This window comes from Ictidomys tridecemlineatus, unplaced genomic scaffold, assembly GCF_052094955.1.
Source record: "Ictidomys tridecemlineatus isolate mIctTri1 unplaced genomic scaffold, mIctTri1.hap1 Scaffold_46, whole genome shotgun sequence".
NCBI lineage: Eukaryota > Metazoa > Chordata > Mammalia > Rodentia > Sciuridae > Ictidomys > Ictidomys tridecemlineatus.
The window spans coordinates 1165519-1186492 of record NW_027522984.1 but is presented as its reverse complement, the minus strand read 5'-3'; the positions used below and the strand labels follow the sequence as shown (position 1 = coordinate 1186492).

The following is a 20974-nucleotide window of genomic DNA, read 5'->3' as shown; positions in this document are numbered from 1 at the left end:
TTTGAAATAGATTGTAGTGAATACAGCATGACATACTGGTCAGAAATCACCTCTGTTAATAACCTCTGCCAGTCCTCTTGCCTTTCCCTTTCCTGTGCAGATATAATCAGTAACAAACTGCTCCCTCTTGTGGCATCCTTCCAACTTCTGTAAGCTGTCAGTGGGAATACACAGGAGGGGTGGGTAGAGTTTTGTTGCACTGATGGTGTTCTCTGGACAGGTTTTGGGTTTTAGCTTTTATGGGTATTGGTACTTTGTCTTAATACATAGGAATTTTAAAACTTTTAACTGCTTTCAAATCTTAAATTGCAGGTTCATATGGCTATGAAAGGGCCCCCTCCTTTCTCAGGGGTACCCTTCATGGGACCCCCGATGGGACGGCCTCCTCCACCTCCCATTTGGTATGGACCACCACTTCAGCTCGGTGGGCCTTTTGGGCCTCGGCCAATTCCTCCACCATTTGGTATGATGATCTGAACAGTGATTGACTTATAAATCACATTCATCTTCCACTTCCATTGCTTGCTAAAACAGTTGGTTGCTATCTCAGGTCTTAACAATGAAAGGATAAAGCTGAGTACATTTTAACTTTTCCTCCAGTTTTCTGGGACATATGGGACACTACATAATCTTATACTGAGATAGGCAATAGCTATCTTTCATAGACAAGAATAAGAGGCTATATACAGAAAAGCCAGAAATATTACTTCTGCAGATGTTTGTTGAAAATCTGTTGATGTGCACTGCAATAGATGGAAAGGTGGATGAGATGCATGCCATAACTTAAAATTTTGTCACAGATATGAAAATCCTATAACATAAAGTTTGTAATCACCCATAATGGAAGCATAAGCAGTAGGTTATAGAATATAGAAAAAGAAAAGTCAAACCCTCCTTACCTTGAAAAAAGTCAGAGGGAAGTGTTAAAGAGGATTTAACAGTGACCTAATAAATGTTCCTGGTTTAATTAGGTGGCTGTGGAAGGCCTTTTCCAGGAGGGCATGCATGTACCTTGATTCTGAAGGCATGTGTAAAGTCCATGCTGAAATACTTCATGAATTTTTAATGGATACAGTAATAAATAGTGAGATTTCCTTTTATCAAAATTTCTTTGATGTAGTAAAGTTCTTATTTCATAATCTATCATCTTGTCATGGTAATACTTCCAAATATAAATGGAGCTCATGTGATATAGAAATAATTCTGCAATTATATAGTAAGGAAAGAAAAAAGACAAGCCTGGAGCTAGGTAGAGCCATGTTAAATCCTTAATATGTTGCTTCATGGCTGGTTGGTCAAAGGCTATAACCTAAACTTGTTCCATCTCAGTTTGCCTTATCTGGCAAGTCAGGATGTTCACCAGCTGATGTTCTAGGCTTGGGAGAAATTAAAGACTATATTAACATACTTGAAATCACCCTAGTTCAGAAATTTCTGGGTATTTACATAACTTCCTTTTTATTTTCCAGGTCCTGGTATGCGTCCACCAATAGGCTTCAGAGAATATGCACCAGGTGTTACACCTGGAAAACGGGATTTGCCTTTTGACCCTCGTGATTTTTTTCCAGGACCTGCACCAGCACCATTTAGACCTTTAGGCTCATTTGGCCCAAGAGAGTACTTCATTCCTGGTGCCCCATTACCACCTCCAACTCATGGTGCCCAAGACTATGGGCCACCACCTGCTGCAAAAGACTTAATGCCTTCAGGCTTTAAAGATGAACCTCCACCTAATTCTCAAGAGTAGTGAGGGCTGTTCACAGGCCTTAAAACAGAGCCCATAAAATTAACCTCTGACACTTAGTCAGAGTTAAAGGATTATTGGCTTCAAAATATAAAAGTTTATTTTAAATGGTTTATGTTTTCAGAATGAAGCTGCCTTGGCGCAGTATACATTTTGAGCCAAAATATTTTTCCCCTAAATAGCCCCCACTTAAGCTAGAGTATCCTTCCAATTTAAAAATGTGCAATAAGGAATACCTTTGTTTTAGTTAATGTAGCATATACAATTGCTAAATGATTTAGAATGTCATAATTATGGACATTTCCTGTGGAAATGCTTTAAGAACATGTATTTCCATTATCCTATTTTTAGTGTATTCCAGTTGATAACAGAGAAATGGTGTTTTATAAGCTTAATTTTTTTTCTCTTTCAATATCTGGTCGCAGAGACTGTTGGGCTAAAAATGTTTACTCAAAGATCATAAACTTCATTTTCCTTCTTGCTGAAGTTCTTTGTTGTAATAGTTCATAAAAAATTGTTTATTAATATTTCCCAAGTGTCTGTTGATTCATTGGATCGTCATGAGACTTTGTGCCATTGGGGAAGCATGTAAACGCACTCTCAGAACTGAAGATGGTGACTTGGCAGCATATTCCCTGTTGCTCACTGTTAAGGAGGCTGGACCTTGGTCAACTGTGGACTTCTACAGAGGATTTCTTTTACTTGTGAGAAGTCTTGTGGCTCTATTTTTGTAGCACATTCATGTACTTTTTTCTAACCACTGTCCATGTGAGAATGCTTTTCTGAGAATGAGTTTACATTAGTAGCAAGAGCTACTGCTTTTGCCATTATTGCATTATAACAGTAAAATATAAGGTGGTATGTTGTGTCTATAAAAAATAAGGAAATTTCTTTTTAAAAATGTACACAACACACTCTTCTCTTTCCCATACCTTCCCACTGATTTTCAAGGCATATGATAAAAAAATTAGAAAAGTATAATCCTCTAAGAATGAATAAAACTCTAAGGCTTATAATGTCTTTACTCAGCAACTATGGGCTGAATTAAATTCTTTTTTTTTTTGATAGATACTCAAATATACAAGTCCTGAATCTGTAACTACTGTCTTTAAAACAATGTTTCTAAGAACTAGCTCTCCAGAACTGTAATTTTAATTACGGCAATTTTAACAATACATTTTTAGAGGTTTAAGATTTAAATAAAATTATAAAAGCCTGATACTTTTGTTTACTGCTAGACCATATTCTTCCATTCTTTTAAATTCTAGAAAGTAATAGGATTGTTGAAACCTAGAACATAACATATCATTGTTTTTTTTATGTCCCCTAAGTATTCTCGAAATAGGGGCAAAAGCTTCAGTGTGAAACAAAATCTCTGTGAAACAAAATCTCTAAACTACTGAAGATAACTCAGAATCAAAATGAATTCTTCCTAAAGGACTCAAATTCTATCTACATAACCTCCATTTAGTATTAGAAGCAGCAGCTGTGTGTAAGAGGAAAACCATATAATAGCTTATGCCATTTTTAACCATGTAAAATAAAATTTAAGTCACAAACACATTTTGAATGTATCTTTCAACCTCTACAGGACACAAGGCAATGCTGAAGTTACTATAACTTCTAATTTTAAAATAGCATTTAAATAAAGGTGATGTCAGCTAGGAAGATAGATTTTCAAGAAAAGGCAGATTTATTATTTTATTCAAAGCAACAGTAGTTTTCCCTCTAAAGCCTTTTTTGTATTTATTCTATTAGTAAGTTATAATGCGTTCTACGTAGTTTATCTGAGCAGTTCTGAACCCACCCATAGTTGCCTCTCCTTACATCCATCTAATTGATTGTACCACTTCTGTAGCAAAGCCCAAGGTAGCTGCCCATATACAGGTGTAGAGAATACTGTCCCTTGATTCAATTATACTTTTGTATCTCAAAAGTTTTAGAAGTCCTCTCCAGCAAATTGTGTTTGAATTTAGTTACTAAAATCATTTCATTTGTGAAGCAGTAGTGTTTCAACCTGAAAGTATTATTGCTATAGTTGTAATTATTGTCCAGTAACTCATCCCCTCCCACACTAGAAAGTAAATTTAAACAACTAATTTGTGAGATACAGATTGCTTTGTGTTAACTGCTTCAAGATAAAATCACCTTTTTTTTGGGGGGGAGGTTTGGTCATTCAGGTCTGAATTAAAGCTAAGCTGATGACAATGTTCAATTTAAGTTTGTTTAATGCTGATGAAAGACATTCATACAAAGCATCCTCTTTTTTTTCATATAACCCCATTCTTTGGTGGAAGCTGGGGTTGTGGCTCAGTGGTAGAGTACTTGCCTAGCACAGGCAAGGCCCTGGGTTTAATCCTCAGCACCACATAAATAAATAGAGGTTAAAAAAAAGCATTCTTATGTGAAGGATGCTAAATGTTTCTTCATATAAATTATCACTTTGAGGGGCTGGGGTTGCATGTGAGGCACTGGGTTTGATCCTCAGCACCACATATAAATATAAAGGTACTGTGTCCATCTACAACCAAAAAAAAAAAAGGTTTGTTTTTTTTAAATTATCACTTTGATATACATGTTTTATAGTATGAGAGAACAGAAAGAACAATGTATCAGTTTTGCTACATTTTAATAGCAGATTTTAAGGGAGCAATATCAAACAAAAAGGTACTGAGTACTCCACAGGGTACAGAGTGCTGCTGCCAAGCACCTTGGAAAGTTTACATGACATGGAGAAGATGAGGCCCTTCTCTTGAGAAATTTACAGTCTGGAAATTTTGACTACTCAGAGTTTCAGTTGAGTGAACATTTTATTAAGGCAAATTCTTCATTTCCTAGAACTACTGTAGACTGAACTATTTTTGCACTTGTGAAATTAACCCAATCCAGATGAAAGAAAAGACTAAATTTGGTTGATAATTCTTTCAGGCTCATATAGTTTTATGAGTCTAGTAAACAAAACTGACCTAACAGACAACTGAAAAATTAAAGACTAGTTCTCTTGAAGTGCAAGGGCTAAAACAACTGTTATTTGTTTTAAAAAGCAAATGGATGGTATGATTAGGGTTTACACTAGTTTAAAAATAGGCCAAGTATTGCATTCCCTTCATGCATTGTTCATTTAAAATAGTGAATATTAAAATACGTGGGTTCTACATGTAACCCACAAAAAAGCTCCTCACAAATCTTTATGTTCTTTGTATCAAATATACACCTTGTGTACTATGAAAGTTTTATTTATGTCTCATCAAGTTAAAAGTAATGTAAATAGTGAAATTATAATAGGCTAATGACCTGCATATTTTCATATGAATGTCAATATATCTAAATAGGAAATAAATGGCAGTCATATCTACCTATATTAAAAAAAATAAAATATCTTTCCAGATTTTGCATAAAGACAAGGTATGCAGGTTTTAAGGTTTCACAATCAGTTGTCAGAAAAACAGCAGTTGTTCCTAAAGTATCTCATTAGCATCTGACTCAATTATTTTTAGATGACATGATTTAGAAGACGTAAACCCACCCCAAAATTTGTAATTATTCTGAGAGAGATGGTTTTAATGTTAACCCTAGAATCATTAATGTTAACCCTAGAAACAATAGCAATGTGATGTAGAACAACTAATCAACATGACTAAAAATGTGCTCACTTTCAGAAAAGCAATCTGGTCATCTGGAAAAAAAATCACAGCTACAATCTGGGGAACACTCCCATATAGGATATTGATCTGATCAAGGCATACTATTTCTAAGTAGAACCAGGGTGAATTTAGGCCAGCTCTAAGGAACAGCCTATAAGACAGACCATAACTGATCCAATTTCCTTTCAAAGCAATCTGGTACTATCCTACCCACTTCAATTCAAAAGTTTGAAGTTAATTCAAATCAAAAGACCATATTGGAGCAAAAGTGAGCAAATGTGTAAACTCTAGCACATTCTTATTGCTGTATTAAGTTTGAAGATGAGCATACCTACCACAGGAGTATTGTTCCAGGAAGCAGGGTAGGAAGAGTGGTAAATTAGGAAACAGACTATTAATTGCACAATTAATAGGAAAGTAAAAACAAGTTTCAAAATCTACAATAAACCTGTATCCAAAGGAGTCATAACAATGAGGTGCTGGACTTTAGTTCTGTTGTACAGCTTTGCAATGGACTCTCTGGCCTATAGGTATGGCTCACTTCCTGCCTCCTGAAGGATGAGTATGCTACACAGAGCTATGATGGTTTCTACTGAGTGGTAAAATTCACAGAAATTAGACATTACTCATGTCAGAATCATTCCTTGTGCAAAGTTTGATGTAGATGAAGATAAAGTGGTTTCTTGGTCAATAACTGCAATTTCTTTCTTTTAAAGTCAGTGGGTTTCTTGTATCTGTAACCACAATAGATTTAAAATACTCTGATGATTGATCTACTCCAATGTTACATTCTCGATAAGAGGGACTAAGAAGAAACATGAACTAGTAACCATTAGAACAGTATGAATCCTATATGTATATCACTTACAGTTCTATTACAGTTGGCCCAGGTTTAATCTCATCCATCTCCATGAAAGCAAAACACTTGGTGCTGGTAAACCTTTTTTTTAAGCTTGTAGTGTTTGAATTCAAAGAAGATAGCTGCACCTAAGGAATTAAAACAAACAACATAAGCCAGAGACCACACATTTCTTATGTGTCACCAGAAGCCTATGATTTTACAAAGTAAAGTGTCAAACAGTCTGATGACACAACTGTTGATAACTCACTGTGGCTGTCACTCCAAGCTCTGGTATTAGCATGTCTGAGTGACATTTCTCCATATCATTTAATTCTATAAAGTACAACAAAATTGTATAGCAAGAATGTAAGTTATGTACACAGGTAGAATCATAAACTACCAAAGAATATAAAATATTAAATACCACAAGAAAAACAGAAGTTACTTAAGTATCAGCAGTACCTATAGAAATGGTTTCAATAAGCACCTATATTAGATAGAATAGAAATTTAAAAGAGTTCCTTTAAAAAAAATTCTACCTTATAATATCATTTCTCTCCCTCCTGAAACAACCACGCCCAGATTGTCCTTTCCATATTCTTACAAACTAACTGCCAGTTATAGTATCTTTTTACCCAATGCATCTTATTGAAAGAAAAAAAATAATTTAACTGTTAGAAAGTAATCATTAGGTTCCTAAAAGGACTTAAGGTAATTATTAGGGAACCTGCTTCCTTAACTCTGTATTATGAGAAAAACTTCCCTATCAAATAATATTTAACCACATTATTACACAACTAGATAATGCAACTGCTAATTCTCATATTTTAAAAAAATTGATTTGACTTTAAGTCAATATTCATAACTATGTGACATAAGATCTTGTGTTAAGTACACTATGAACACAAACCCAGATAAGTACTGTATCCTTAAGAAGTCAGTAACTGATAATTACAAACCTTTGGTTAATTTTTCAATATGCTTCTGGAGCTCAATGTCCACATTAAAATGAACATATGTATCTTCTTTTCTTGAAGCCACAGGAGTATCTTGCACAGGAGTTAAATCTATGCCATTCAGATCTGGAGAAACAATTAAGTTTCTGCTTATGAGCATTCACATATACAGACGGAAAATATAGAAACTGCAAAGGTTACAGTTCCTAAAGAGGCATGGAAAGAGCTGAGAGGAGATTCTCAGGCTAAGAGATTCCTATTTGGTGTGAGCAAGTATGTGAGAGTTGTTGAAGTTCATGGGGTATGTGGAGAGAAATGAATATAGACTGGATAGGGGACAAGGAAGCCTTTACATGGCCAAGTGGACAAAACTTGATCTTCATAGTGAAGTGGTAAAAAGAACAAACATGTTTTTCTTAGGGAATAGCCCACTATATTTTTCTATGCAAAAAAAAAAAAAATCTGGAGTATTTAATTTGCCACAATGGAGCTCTGCCACCAATTTCTAACTTTGATCAAGTATGACTTATTTAGAAAAGCCTTTAAACCTAACCTTATCATAATTTCCCTGTTAAGAACCAAAAATGGATGAGAACAGCCAACAAAAACCCTTTTGTTAATGAATAATTTTTCATATATATTATCTAAATTCTGGTTATACTGTTTACAACATACCCTGAATTTACAACAACCAGATGGTATGTTATATATAGTTTTAATTTTCTGGGTTTTAAAATCTCAGTTTATAGTCAAATGCAACATGGACTCATTTAATAACTCCTCAGTGTTTATGTGTTATTCATTTATGTGTCTCAAAAAGCTCAAAAACAATTTAGTACATTTAATAATTAAAAAATATTTACATAAAAATATTTCAGTTTAACATATGCAAAGGTAATTTAACATTTACAACATCATTAAATATTTTTGTGTTTTAAGTATACTTTCTGAATGAGTATGCAGTTTTACAAATGGCCTATCAAACAATGTAAATATTTTCCAGTATACTATATATTTGATAACTGGTAACATCGGAATTTAAAAGTGTACCAGTATTAGTGCTGTGGATTATGTTCTTTAAATAAATGTTTTTTTTGTGGTAAATTGATAAAAGTTCCTCCATTTAATTTCAGCACCAATCTGTTCCTTTGGTGCAAAACTATAGATTAAAATAAGCCGTTTGTACTAACTATAGTTATTTCTGTAAAATGGTATAATTTATTCCTTAATCACATCATCATCCCACGGGATTGCTTTCAGGGCATGGATGTTATGGACGCACCCTACTTCCCTGTCCCCTGATTTTCATCTGCCTCTGTAGGACTCACCTAAGTAGATACCTCAGTAGCACAGGAAGAAGAAGGGGCTGAAGCAGGAGAGATGGGAAAACAGGACATGGGGCTTTGTGGAGAGAAATGAATATAGACTGGGTAGGAGAAGGTGAGGGGTGCTATTGTTAATCTACATCCTGAAGGCTGTAGCTGCTGTTAAGGACAATGTGTATGTTTAGTCTGCACGTTAGATGGAATCTGAAGAGCAAAAATCTATACAAACTCAAAAGCAAAAGTGAGTGTATAAGTAGGAAATATTTTTTTAAGTCTTTCGAACTATGTTCTGTTATGATCTCTTCTAGGATTTTGCCTCATTATAGAATGCATTAAAGTAAGTTGTCACATATACAAGATCATCCCCTGTCAAAAACTTTGTCCCATATGAGAAAAAACATAATGCAATTTGCCAGTTATTTACCCTTTACACTAACTGTAATATAGGGATCAATGCACTGTCCAGCGTCTTTCAGACCAATTTTCTCAATCCTGATAGTAATGTCATTCCCGGTTCTGATGGCAACCTTGGTAATAAAGTACCTGGCAACAGAGAAACCTCAATAAAAGTTAGCTCCACCAATAATGCAGAGTAAATACTTTGACAAACAGAAGATATAGCCTACCTCTTAGGAACTAGCTAGGCATTATGTATTTTTATTTCCAAAATTCATGAACATCTGATGTTATACTTTTTTAGAAAATATTTAATTTTACACATAATATATCTGCATTTCCCAACCATACAATCACCTTTAAGCAGAAATAATAATTTCTATAATAATAGTATATAGTATGTATAATAAAAGTATGTTAAAAACATCACTTGAGGAAGCCCAATGATACATAATATTATAATATGCTCACATAATATTTATATTCAATATGTACTTCTATATTATATTCAGCATCTTAATATGAAGTGGTAGAACAAAGACAAGAAAAGCTTTTAAAATACTTGTTATACTGTTCTAAAGTCTGAGACATTTAATATCACAGTTGATCAATATATTCTTCTCTTTAGTTACTCCTAATAAAGAAAATAATTTACAATTTGATATTTGTTTTAACTTAACTATATAGTCTAACTTCTATTCTTCATTCTATTTTGTATGATTTATTCTCTCAGAAATTAGTACTATACAGACTGCCATATAAAATGGCCATTTGTATAACTGAACATTTTCCCCAAAACCAACTAAAATTTTTAAAACTAAAAACCCACTCAGAACAACATGACAACATTCACCCACCAAGAACATATGAAGGAAGAAATCAACTGTTCAGTATGTTCCCTTTTTTGAAACTACCAATAGAGAACAGATGCAAATAAGCTGATTTTAATCAAGTATGTATACAGAACCTCAAAATACACTTAAAAAAGATTTTGGTTGATGTTTTTCAAGTTTCTATTCAACAATGTGTTATGCTACTTTTAATGATGAGTTATTTGAAATACATGAAGTAATCAACACACTACATTTGAAAATACACATTTGATTGATGGCAAATGTGGCTTGAGGAAATTTTGGGAGGTGATGGGAATGTTCTGAACTTGTATAGTGATGGCAGATGCAAAACTCTATAGAGGTGTCAAAAATCGATGAATTTTATACTTACAAAAGGGAAATGTTATGAAATGCAAATTATACCTCAACAGTGCTGTTAAAAATGTATTACTTTCTAATTTAAACAAATATGAAGACAATACAGACAAATGCAATAATAGGAAGGCCTGGAGGCTGCATTCCACTGTTGCATTAACAAACCTAAATGGGCTCAGGCTGATATCATTAAATATATACATAATACCTTTTATGCATCTTCTTTGATTGACAAATGAGGGTACTTTTAGAAGAGGGGCTTGTACCTGGACATCTGGGATGAACTTCAGAAAGTTAAGAAACACTTCTGAAATTTTATGAAAAATGTGAATATGTATACATTTATATTTATATATATATACATACATATTCATATGTATGTATATCATATATGAATTTTTCTGCAGAAAAGTTCATTCTATTATGTAGTACATGGCTGTATAAATATGCTACAGTTTATGTACACATTCTTGTGTTGATAGACATTTGAATTACTTCAAGTGTTTGGATATAGTTAACAGGCTATTATAAATACTCTTCTGAACATCTTCTAGTGCCCATAAGCACCCATTTCTGAAACAGAGGAATCACTAAGTCACCTGGCATGTTACCTCCATACCTACTATGTAATGACAATCCATTTCCCAAGGTGGTTGTGCCAACTTTTATTCCTAGCCCAAGTGCAGTAGTGTTCCCATTGCTCCACATCCTCACTAGGTACTGTTTTCTCAGATTCTTCATGTTAGCCAATTTTGGTATAAAGAGATCAATCATTTTAATTTGCATTCCTCTGAAGATTAATAAGGTTGAGCACCTTTTAGAATAAATCAAATATATGATTTCCTCTTTTCTGAAGTGTGTTCAATTATTTTGCTCGATTTTCTATTGAGATGTCTATCTTATTGAGCTGTAGGAGGTCTCTATTATTTTGCTGGACAAATGTTTTACAAATAGCTTCTTAGTAGTTTTCCTTTATAAAGACTTTTTGTTGAAGTAGAGCATATACATTTTAAAATGCACAAATTGTTAGTACAGTTTGCTAAACTTCCACAAAGTGAATACACCTGTATAACTAGTATCAGATCTAGGAAAGATATGATCAGCCTCCTGGGAGTGTCCTTCCCCCCACCCTATCCAATTCACTCTTCCAAAAGATAGCAACCATTGCTAACTTCTAACACCAAGTGTTAGTTTTGAATGTTAAGAATGACTTTTCTCTGCTATGGTGTCTTCTGATTATGATAAATACTTACTGCTAGTAATATTCAAATTTCTTAATATCTTCCTTTACAATCAGTGCTTTTTATGTCATATTTAAGAAAACTTACCCCACTCCAAAATCATAAAGGTATTATCTTGAAAGCATTTTATAGTTTTACCATTCACACTTAATTCTATATGTCACACAGAATTATTGACTACGGTGTATAGTAGGAGCTTTAATTTCATTAAATTTCACATAAATACTCAATTGTCTCAGCACTACTCATTAAAAAGACTGACATTTTCCACCACTGATCTGCAGTCCCACCTCAATCATAAATCATGTGGCAATCACTTTCTGAGTTTTCTATTCTGTCTTACCGGACTGTTTATCCTCTTACCACTAATACAGTATCTTAATTCTACAGCTGTATAAAAGGTCCAGGAACTGCAATAAAAATTCAGATGAGTTTCAGAAAGAGTCTATCTTTATAAACTGCTTCTTCTAATTTATGAACTAGTATATATCTTTATATTTTAAAAATCATAATAATTATTTAATAGAATTTTATTTGACCTAAAAGCCTTCAGAAATAAAGACCTACAGATCCAGGGAAAACTCCTGTTTTTTTGTTTATGTTCCATGAAGAATGGATGGCCATGTAGAAATGACTGGAAAAGGGGGTGTGAGCTAATGGTAAAAGGCTGCCAGGGTCCCAGCAAGCCCTGTCTGGTCAGATTCTTCTTGGCCTCTCTGTATAGCTTTCTTTCCTTCTGGACCTAAGGCAGGTCCTGTCTGGAATGAGGGTTTTTAAGGGAGGGGTAAGGGAGGGTAGGGGGACAGTAAGGGAATAGCAGGGAGGGAAAGAAAGAGAAAGAGAAAGAGAGAGAGAGAGAGCGCTTTCTAGGTTTTATGACTGGCTTTGGGATAGAAGGGTGAACGGACAGGAGGGCAGGAGGAGAGCAGAGGCTTTGCTGCTGAGGTTGCTTTTGGGATTCCAATCTCCTTCAGTTAGAAGTTCTCAGCAGGCCAAAACCTCACCCTTTGGGCTATCATATTCTGATCTGACCCTGCCCACCTTTCCCCTCTCCCTCCCTCCTCCTCCCTTTCTCCTTTTAAAAAGGGAATGTGTAGATCTTTCCATCTTCTAAGATCTTCTTTGATTTCTCTCTTTAGAGTTCTGTAGTTTTCATTGTATAGATCTTTGACTTCTTTCATTGATTCTCAAGTATCATTTTTTTTTTTGAGGTTATTGTAAATGGAGTAGTTTTCCTCATTTCCTTCTCAGAGGCTTTGTCACTGATATACAGAAATACCTTTGATTTATGGGTATTGATTTATATCCTGCTCCTTTGCTGAATTCATTTACTATTTCTGGAAAGATTGACCTTGTTCTTGGATAGGCAGAATTAATATTATCAAAATGACCATACTACCAAAAGCGCTATATAGATTTAATGCAATTCCAATCAAAATCTCAATGGCATTCTTCATAGAAACAGAAAAAGCAATCATGAAATTCATCTGGAAAAATAAGAGATCAAGAATAGCTAAAGAAATCCTTAGCAGGAAGAGTGAAGCAGGGAGTATCGCTCTATGAGACCTTAAACTATACTACACGGAAATAGTAACAAAAACAGCATGGTTTCAGCACTAAAACAGACTGGTAGACCAATGGTACAGAATAGAGGACACAGAGACTAACCCACAAAATTACAATCATCTTATTTTAGACAAAGGTGCCAAAAACATGCACTGGGGAAAAGATAGCATTTTCAACAAATGGTGCTGGGAAAACTGGAAATCCATATGCAACAAAATGAAATTAAACTCATAACTCTCACCATGCACAAAACTTAACTCAAAATGGATAAAGGACCTAGGAATTAAGCCAGAGACTCTTCGTCTAATAGAAGAAAAAAGTAGGCCCTAAACTTCATCATGTGGGTTAGGCCCCAACTTCCTTAATAAGACCCCTATGGCACAAGAATTAAAACCAGGAATCAATAAATGGGATGGATTCAAACTAAAAAGTTTTTTTCTCAGCAAAAGAAAACAATCCGTGAGGTGAACAGAGAGCCTACATCCTGGGAGAAAATTTTTACCCCTCACACATCAGATAGAGCACTAATCTCTAGGGTATATAAAGAACTCAAAAAGCTAAGCACTGAAAAAACAAGTAACCCAATCAAAAAATGGGCCAAGGACTTGAACAAACACTTCTCAGAAGAGGATATACAATCAATCAACAAATATATGAAAAAATTTTCAACATCTCTAGCAATCAGAGAAATGCAAATCAAAACTAAGATACAACTCCAGTCAGAATGGCAGCTATTATGAAGACAAACAACAATAAGTATTGGAGAGGATGTGGGGAAAAAGGCACACTCATACATTGCTGGTGGGACTGCAAATTGGTGTAGCTAATCTGGAAAGCAGTATGGAGATTCTTTGAAAATCTGGGAATGGAACCACCATTTGACCGAGCTATTCCTCTCCTTGGACTATACCCAAAGGACTTAAAAACAACATACTACAGGGACACAGCCACATCAATGTTTATAGCAGCACAATTCACAACAGCTAAACTGTGTAGCCAACCTACATGCCCTTCAGTGGATGAATGGATTTTTAAAAATGTGGCATATATACACTATGAACATTTTTAAAAGAGAATAAAATCATGGCATTTGCAGGTAAATGGATGGCATTGGAGAAGATAATGCTAAGTGAAGTTAGTCAATCCCCCAAAAACAAATGCCAAATGTTTTCTCTGATATAAGGAGGCTGACTCATAATAGGGTAGGGAGGAGGAACATGGGATGAATAGATGTATTCTAGATAGGGAAGAGGGGAGTGAGGGAAAGGAAGGAGGCAGGGAATTAGCCTCCTAATGAATGTGATGGACATCATTATCCAAAGAACATGTCTGAAGAAACAAATTGGGTGTCAACCTACTTTATATAGAGAGATACGAAAAATTGTGGTATATATGTGTAATAAGAATTGTAATGCAAAAAAAAACAAGTACATGAATAACGTGAATTGGCGTGAACATACTTTATACAAAGATAAAAAATTGTGCTCTATATGTGTAATAAGAATTGTCCATTGTCGTGTATTAAAAAAAATAAAATCAATAAAAGAAAAAGAAGGGAATGGGGAGTGGGTAGGGAAAAACTGTGGAATGAACCCAAACTAACTTTCCAATGCACATATGTGAATATACTATAATGAAACTCATCATTTTGAATATCTATAAGATACTAATTTTAAAAAATGTAAATAAATAGATCAGTAAAGTGGATGAAAGGGAACAGTGGGAGGGAGGATGGGGAGGGTGAAGGAACTGAATTGGAGCAAATTATATTCCATGCATTTATAATTAGTCCAAATGAATCTAATGTCAAGAATAACTACTATGAACAAATGAAAAAAAGAATAATGACTTCACTGTTTTTATAAAATGCATTCTCATAAACAATTCAATTGAGAGAAATGAAAAAAGTAAAAGAGAATGTACAATTCAACATCTCACCAACCATATCAATTATTAAGTCACTCTTCCATCTTTTTCTCTAATTTCAAGATGGTTCCAGTTTCATTTTCCTTTTGGTATTCTTTTATTTTTTCAACAAAGGTTTATTTTCTACATAAAATTCTTATATTTCTTTTGTTGAATTTATAATAAGGTCCTTGAAATTATTTAATACTACTATAAATATTATAATAGTTCATTTTCTAAGCAACTATTACTTGTTTGAGATAGAATTGATTTGTCTGTACAGATTTTATATCCAGGAACCGCATTATCTTATTAATGAGTTATGAATAGGTTTTTGCATATATTCTCTATATATTCATAAATATGCAAATAAAGAACATCCCCCCTTTTATATTTCATTTTCTTGTCCTAGTGCAGTAGCTAGGGCTTCCAAAACAATGCTGATGAAAAGAAGTAATAGACACTCTTGTTTTGTTCAAATTCATCATTAAACGATTTTGAGCTGTAAATGTCATGTAGCCATGTTTTATCAAGTTAAGGATTTTTTTTGTTCTTTGCCAAGAATTGTTTAAAATCAAGGCTGTATTTCAAATTTAACTGAAAACTTTTTCTGCATTGTTGACGACTTTATGAAATCTTTCCCCTTAATCTGCTAATGTGAACTACCTTGATAAATTCTGCTAACAATAATTTGAAAAATCACTCATTAGTTCAGGAAGATTTTCTGAATTATTTTCTACAGCATCCTATGTTTATTCAGTCAATCTTCATATGGCAGTTACATTATTTCTAACTTTTTATCATTATAAAAAACACCTAAACAGAGAATCTTGTGTATATGCAAATGTTTTTCCCTCTTTTTCCTGTATTTTGGGGGTGCATCTTCAGAGTAAATTCTCAGGAATGGGATTGCTAAGGAAAAAATATATACTTATATGTTGTTAGAGAATGCTCAATTCCCCTCCAAAGGAACTATACCATTTTTCTATTCCCACCAGTGATTAATAAGTATCTATTTCCCCTAAGACTCTCCAACAGTAGCTTTAATTTATGTTTTTATTAAAAATAAAGTTGAGTATCTTTTTATATGTTTAACGGGTATTTTTTAAATGTGTGTGTGTCTGTGTGTGTGTGTATGTGCACGCTCACGCGCTTGTTCATATTGTCTGTTCCTCTCATGTATTCTGCTTTGGTTATTACAATTAAAATTTTTCTTTATATATTAAGAATGTTGGGTTGGGATGTAGCTCAGTGGCAAAGTGTCTGCCTTGCATTTGCAAAATCCTGGAATCAAACCCCAGTTCTAAAAAAGACAAAAAAAGAACACACCCCACCCCACCCCCCAAAACCCCCAAGAATGTTACCTCTTTTATGTATTACCTCTTTACTACCTGTTTTGACATTCAAAAGATGATTGCTTTACAACTTTCAAAAAGTCTTTTTGATGTTAAGATTATTTTTTGCCAAGTTGATATTAAACTTGTTGTTACTTTGGGGTGAGTCAATTTTATAAGCTGTCATTATCCAGATCTTTCAGTTGAAATGGTAGGGCTGATGCTACATTCCTTACCAACAATCTTTTTGCCTGAGACTACATAGTAAGGTTTAATGTAATCATTATGCTTCAGATAATTTAATATGGAGGCAGTGATTTCAAGTCTGAATTTCTTGTTTAATTTAAGGTAGAATGTCAAACATTGTGTTCCATGATGAAGGAAGCTGACTGTAATTAAGATCATAGATTGCATAGAAAGGTGCCTATTTAAGGTGTTTCAGAATGCTCTATGATGTGCTCTCTCTGCATGGTCAACTCCTACATACTCAGTGAGTCCTAAATCTGGACAGATTTATTGAACTCCCTCAGCCCTTCTTTTTTGCCAACCTACGACATTGGTGCACATCTCTAATTATAATCATGTGCTTTTGGCTCTGTCTTGCTGACTACACAATAAGCATCCTGAAAGGTGTGGGAACTGTTCCTTTTGTAGTATGCACAAGGAATAAACAGATCTTTGTTGAAGAAATATTTTATTGAATGAATGACTGAATTTCCAGTTCTAGAGGTTATCATGCTCTAGTAAACAAATGGCTAGAGAATCTATATCAATGAGTGAAGAAATAATAAACATAAAAGAAGATCAAATACTAGAATAATACCATACCATCTATAGCTCCCAGGTAGATGAAAAAGGGTGCATGTGTTTGCATCAAAGATAAAACCATGATAGTTGTAAATTGAGCCAATGCATTAAAAGGAAGATTTCTAAGTGAAGAATTAACATATCCAATTACATAGTGTAATATGAGAACAAGTCAACTACATTCATAAAATTCGAAGACTAACAAGGATAAGAAAGAAATCACTACACACAATCCAGTGTAAACTGTGCTATTCCAGCTAGATCATCTGCTCTCAGATCTAGAGCAAAGATCAGAAGAAATGTTCTTCCACATGGAGCTGCTATGTAAATAAGAAATAGCTAACACTTGTGAGTATTTGTGTTGTGCCACATACTATCCTACTCCTCTCATCTAATCCTCACAACAATAGTTTAGTTCTATTTTTCAGAGGTGAAAAGTGAGGCATAGAAAAACAAATTATCCATAATCACACAGCAGGTTGGCTACAGAGTCCATGCTTTTAACCATCATGTCTCATTTTAACATTTTTATTTTAATTGTCCCTAAAGCCTTAAAAGGAACTGCAGGAGAACCTCCCCATCTCAAGCTTCTGCAAAGTTCCTTTTGCCATGTAAACATAACAGTCACAAGTTCCCAGGATTAGAATATAGACATTTTTGTGAGGCCACTATTTGTGCCTCATACTTTTAAATATGGAAAACTCTAAATGGCTACAGCTGTCCAAACCAAGTTTTCAATAACATCTCAGGGATGTTATTGAGCTGTCACTAAGAACTCCCAAGTAAGGGATTGATTAAAAAAGAGTAACATTTGAACTTTGTACACTGAGCAATGCACATTCACAGGAATGGACAGAGACTGAGTAGCCCAGATAGCAATATGATAGGTCTTTAACACTCATATAGCAGTGAGCAGCAGGACTGTGTTCATTTGGTTAATTCCACTTTCAGTTTTTACTGCAAGACAAAGGAAGCCATTGGTAGCTGGTGAGCCCCAAGTTGTACTGAACACAGAAAGCACGTCTTTTTCTGACTTATCTGCCCCCAACCACCTCTTATGCACCAACCAGAGCAAGCATGCTCTCACTGGTGTCAAAAAGAGTTGGAAGGAATTACTGAATTCAGTGTGATTTTCTGTGAGAGGAAGATTCTAAGCCTAAACCTAAAGACAACTCTGATAAAATAATGACAATGAATTGGAAGGTTTGGAACCATTTTACCACACTACTGTAATAGGGGATACCAAAAAGTCCATCTTGTTGTTTATTAACAGGTGGTACTTGGTAAAAACTCAAGTTGCTCTATTTCATTGTGCTTCATCTGTGGAAAACAATTTATGTAGGTAGCTATGGATCCCCCAAATGGCTATTTGTTAAACATAGACAAGTTTGCTTAAGAATGTTTTAAAAACTGTGTAAAAGCATCTGACCTAGCCAAGAATGTTACAGCCACTGCCACTGTGGAGAGGAAAGGGAATTGTGCAAGTAAGGCCTCTGCCTCTGCTGGGCACCCAACAGCACTGACACAGACCGAGCAATAAAGCACCACTGTACCTGCAACAGGTACAGAAAAACAATGGGAGAACATCTGAAGCCCCTCACCCCCCCCCCGCCCATAACTTATTTGTTCCAAGAAAGTGCTGAGAAAAATGAAGGTCTAAGTATCAAGTAGGATGGCCTCACATTCAATAGTCTCTGTGTAGCCATAGAGATCATGGAGAATCAGACAATGAAAGGACCACCAACCTAAGGATGAGTCTGGAGTGACATGGATATGAAGGTCAGTGGGATCCTTAAGGCCCTGTCCTCACATGCAGAAGAGGAAGTCATTCTTTTCTTTCAACTTTTTATTTTTGCTTTTTAAAAATTTCTATTGTTTATATCTCATATCATACCATAAGGACAATTTCTAGTCCAAAATTGGAAATGGCATGACAGTCTTTGTTCCAAAATAGTACATTATTGTCTAGGTTAGAACATTAAAAGAGGAAAATTACCAAAGATTATATTTTTTTAAAACACTGATTTGAATTTGCTTTTTACATGATATTGTACAAATGTTTGTCATAGGCATTTACTTCAATAAGAGGTGAGTCAGTCTTCATTTTGCCTTGGTGCTTGGTGAATTAAATGTCATGAATAAGGAGTACAAAATTTGTTGTCCATACTTTTAGGACAGAGATGGACCTGATATCTAAAATGTAAACTAAGCATTATCATATGTGTGTGATTATATATTTATGTCTTCTTTGTTTTAGATTTATCATATTTGCAATTAAATTCAGATGTTTGATACTACCAATTCAAAGTCTGTCACACACATTTTTTAAGTGCACATTTCTTTGTAATTTTAAAATCCAATAAAAAGGATATATATAAAATAATATTTTCTATTATTTTGGAATAATTTTAACATAATTTAAAATAATGGTATTGTCAAATCATTATTTGGTCATAACATTTTGTAGATGGCACAAAACATGAAATGGGTCTTAAAAATCTAGCAAGAGAAAAATTTTGCAATTTGTACTGCACATCTGCAATCTGTACACACATACAAATTGTGTGAAAATATGAAAACACATGCACAATTTCTTTTGGTTGGTAATTGATTAGTAGTTGAGGAACTGCTCCAACCTTTCAAGATAAAAAGTAAAATGATAAGAAGTTTATTCACTTTGAAATTATATTAAAAGTTTGATAAAAATCTTAGGGGTCATTAGCATTCAAACAATATTTCTAGGTCTGTCAAAAATTATACTTTATTAAAGTTGTTTGTATATAGGTTATATGAGTATATTCTTGTTTTTATTTTCTTTATTGACTGGTACTAGAAATATGTATTTTTCTGTGTTCAGAAATATGTGATTTGGATAATGGCTGAATTCTTAAGTGTCACCATCATATCTGGAAAAAAATAATAAATACTCTCACAAAACCCAAGATGAATCAGTGGGTATATGCTTCATACACAGATGCCATTTAGCATGCAAGGAAGAGTTACTACAGGTGTTGGGTTAAAAATTTGAGTGGCCAGGGGACTTTCAAGAAAAAGCAGGCCTGGGGCTGGGGATGTGGCTCAAGCGGAAGCGCGCTCACCTGGCATGCCTGCGGCCTGGGTTCGATCCTCAGCACCACATACAAAGATGTTGTGTCCGCCAATAACTGAAAAATAAATATTAAAAATTCTCTCTCTCCTCTCTCTCTCCCTCTCTCACTCTCTCTTTAAAAAAAGAAAAGAAAAAGCAGGCCAGATGTTGCTTAGAGCCTTGATGAAGAGCCTACTCAATAGACATTTCCTATGAACCAATTTCTGCAAAGCTCTGGAGAAAACCTTTTGACTTCAAGTGACAAGATTCATGGATTAAAAAACAAAACAAACTGAGCCAGACATAGTACTGCATGCCTGTAATCCCAACAACTTGGCAAGTTAAGGCAAGAGAGGCCAGCGTGGGCAACTTAGCAAAACCCTATTTCAAAATAAAAAAATAAATCAAAGAGCTGGGGATGTAGCTAGGTGGTAGAGCACCCCTGACTTCAATCCCCAGTACTACAAACAAACATGTAGAAACAAATTATAAAAAAGAAATCTTAAAATGTTTTCAAAACTGCTTGAGAGTAATAGAATATTAACAAGCCTTAAAACTATTGAAAAACAGCTAGGAGAACTACCAGATAACATTGAATGGTATTTTCCTTTCCTTTCAATATAAGTACATGACTGGATGAGGGACTCTGGCTCTGACTGTTCGGCTCAGTCTGAGAATTTGAGACTTTGAGAGAAAGGATGTGCTCAGAGAGCCAGAGTCTATCTGCACACTTTGGTGGTATTTACTGTTTAACCCTAAATGTATTCTGAAATTCTGTGAAATAAGGATGCCCTAATATTCATGGAACAGCAATGAATATATTGTTGCAGTTTTCAACTTCCTATATGCACGGGTAAGAAAAAAACTGCACTTTAGCTGAAAATGAAATACATATTTGCTTAACTCTCAAGTTCAACTC

General features: G+C 34.5%; 1 protein-coding gene and 1 pseudogene across 2 annotated transcripts in view; one reads left to right on the top strand and one right to left on the bottom strand.

The window, feature by feature from the left end:
- The window catches only part of LOC144373693 (transport and Golgi organization protein 1 homolog), an 88614-nt pseudogene extending 86343 nt beyond the window's left edge, over positions 1-2271 (top strand). The window contains exons 26-27 of the transcript XR_013433273.1: positions 313-463; positions 1470-2271. The product of XR_013433273.1 is annotated as a transport and Golgi organization protein 1 homolog (transcript). The remainder of the gene's footprint in view (positions 1-312; positions 464-1469) is intronic.
- Positions 2272-4574: 2303 nt separating this feature from the next.
- Positions 4575-20974, bottom strand: part of LOC144373713 (uncharacterized) — a 40165-nt gene continuing 23765 nt past the window's right edge. The window contains 7 exon segments of the mRNA XM_078036733.1: positions 4575-6122; positions 6257-6327; positions 6329-6375; positions 7189-7311; positions 8935-9006; positions 9009-9053; positions 20066-20131. Coding sequence (XP_077892859.1) covers positions 6026-6122; positions 6257-6327; positions 6329-6375; positions 7189-7311; positions 8935-9006; positions 9009-9053; positions 20066-20131 — 521 coding nt within the window. The 3' untranslated portion in view covers positions 4575-6025.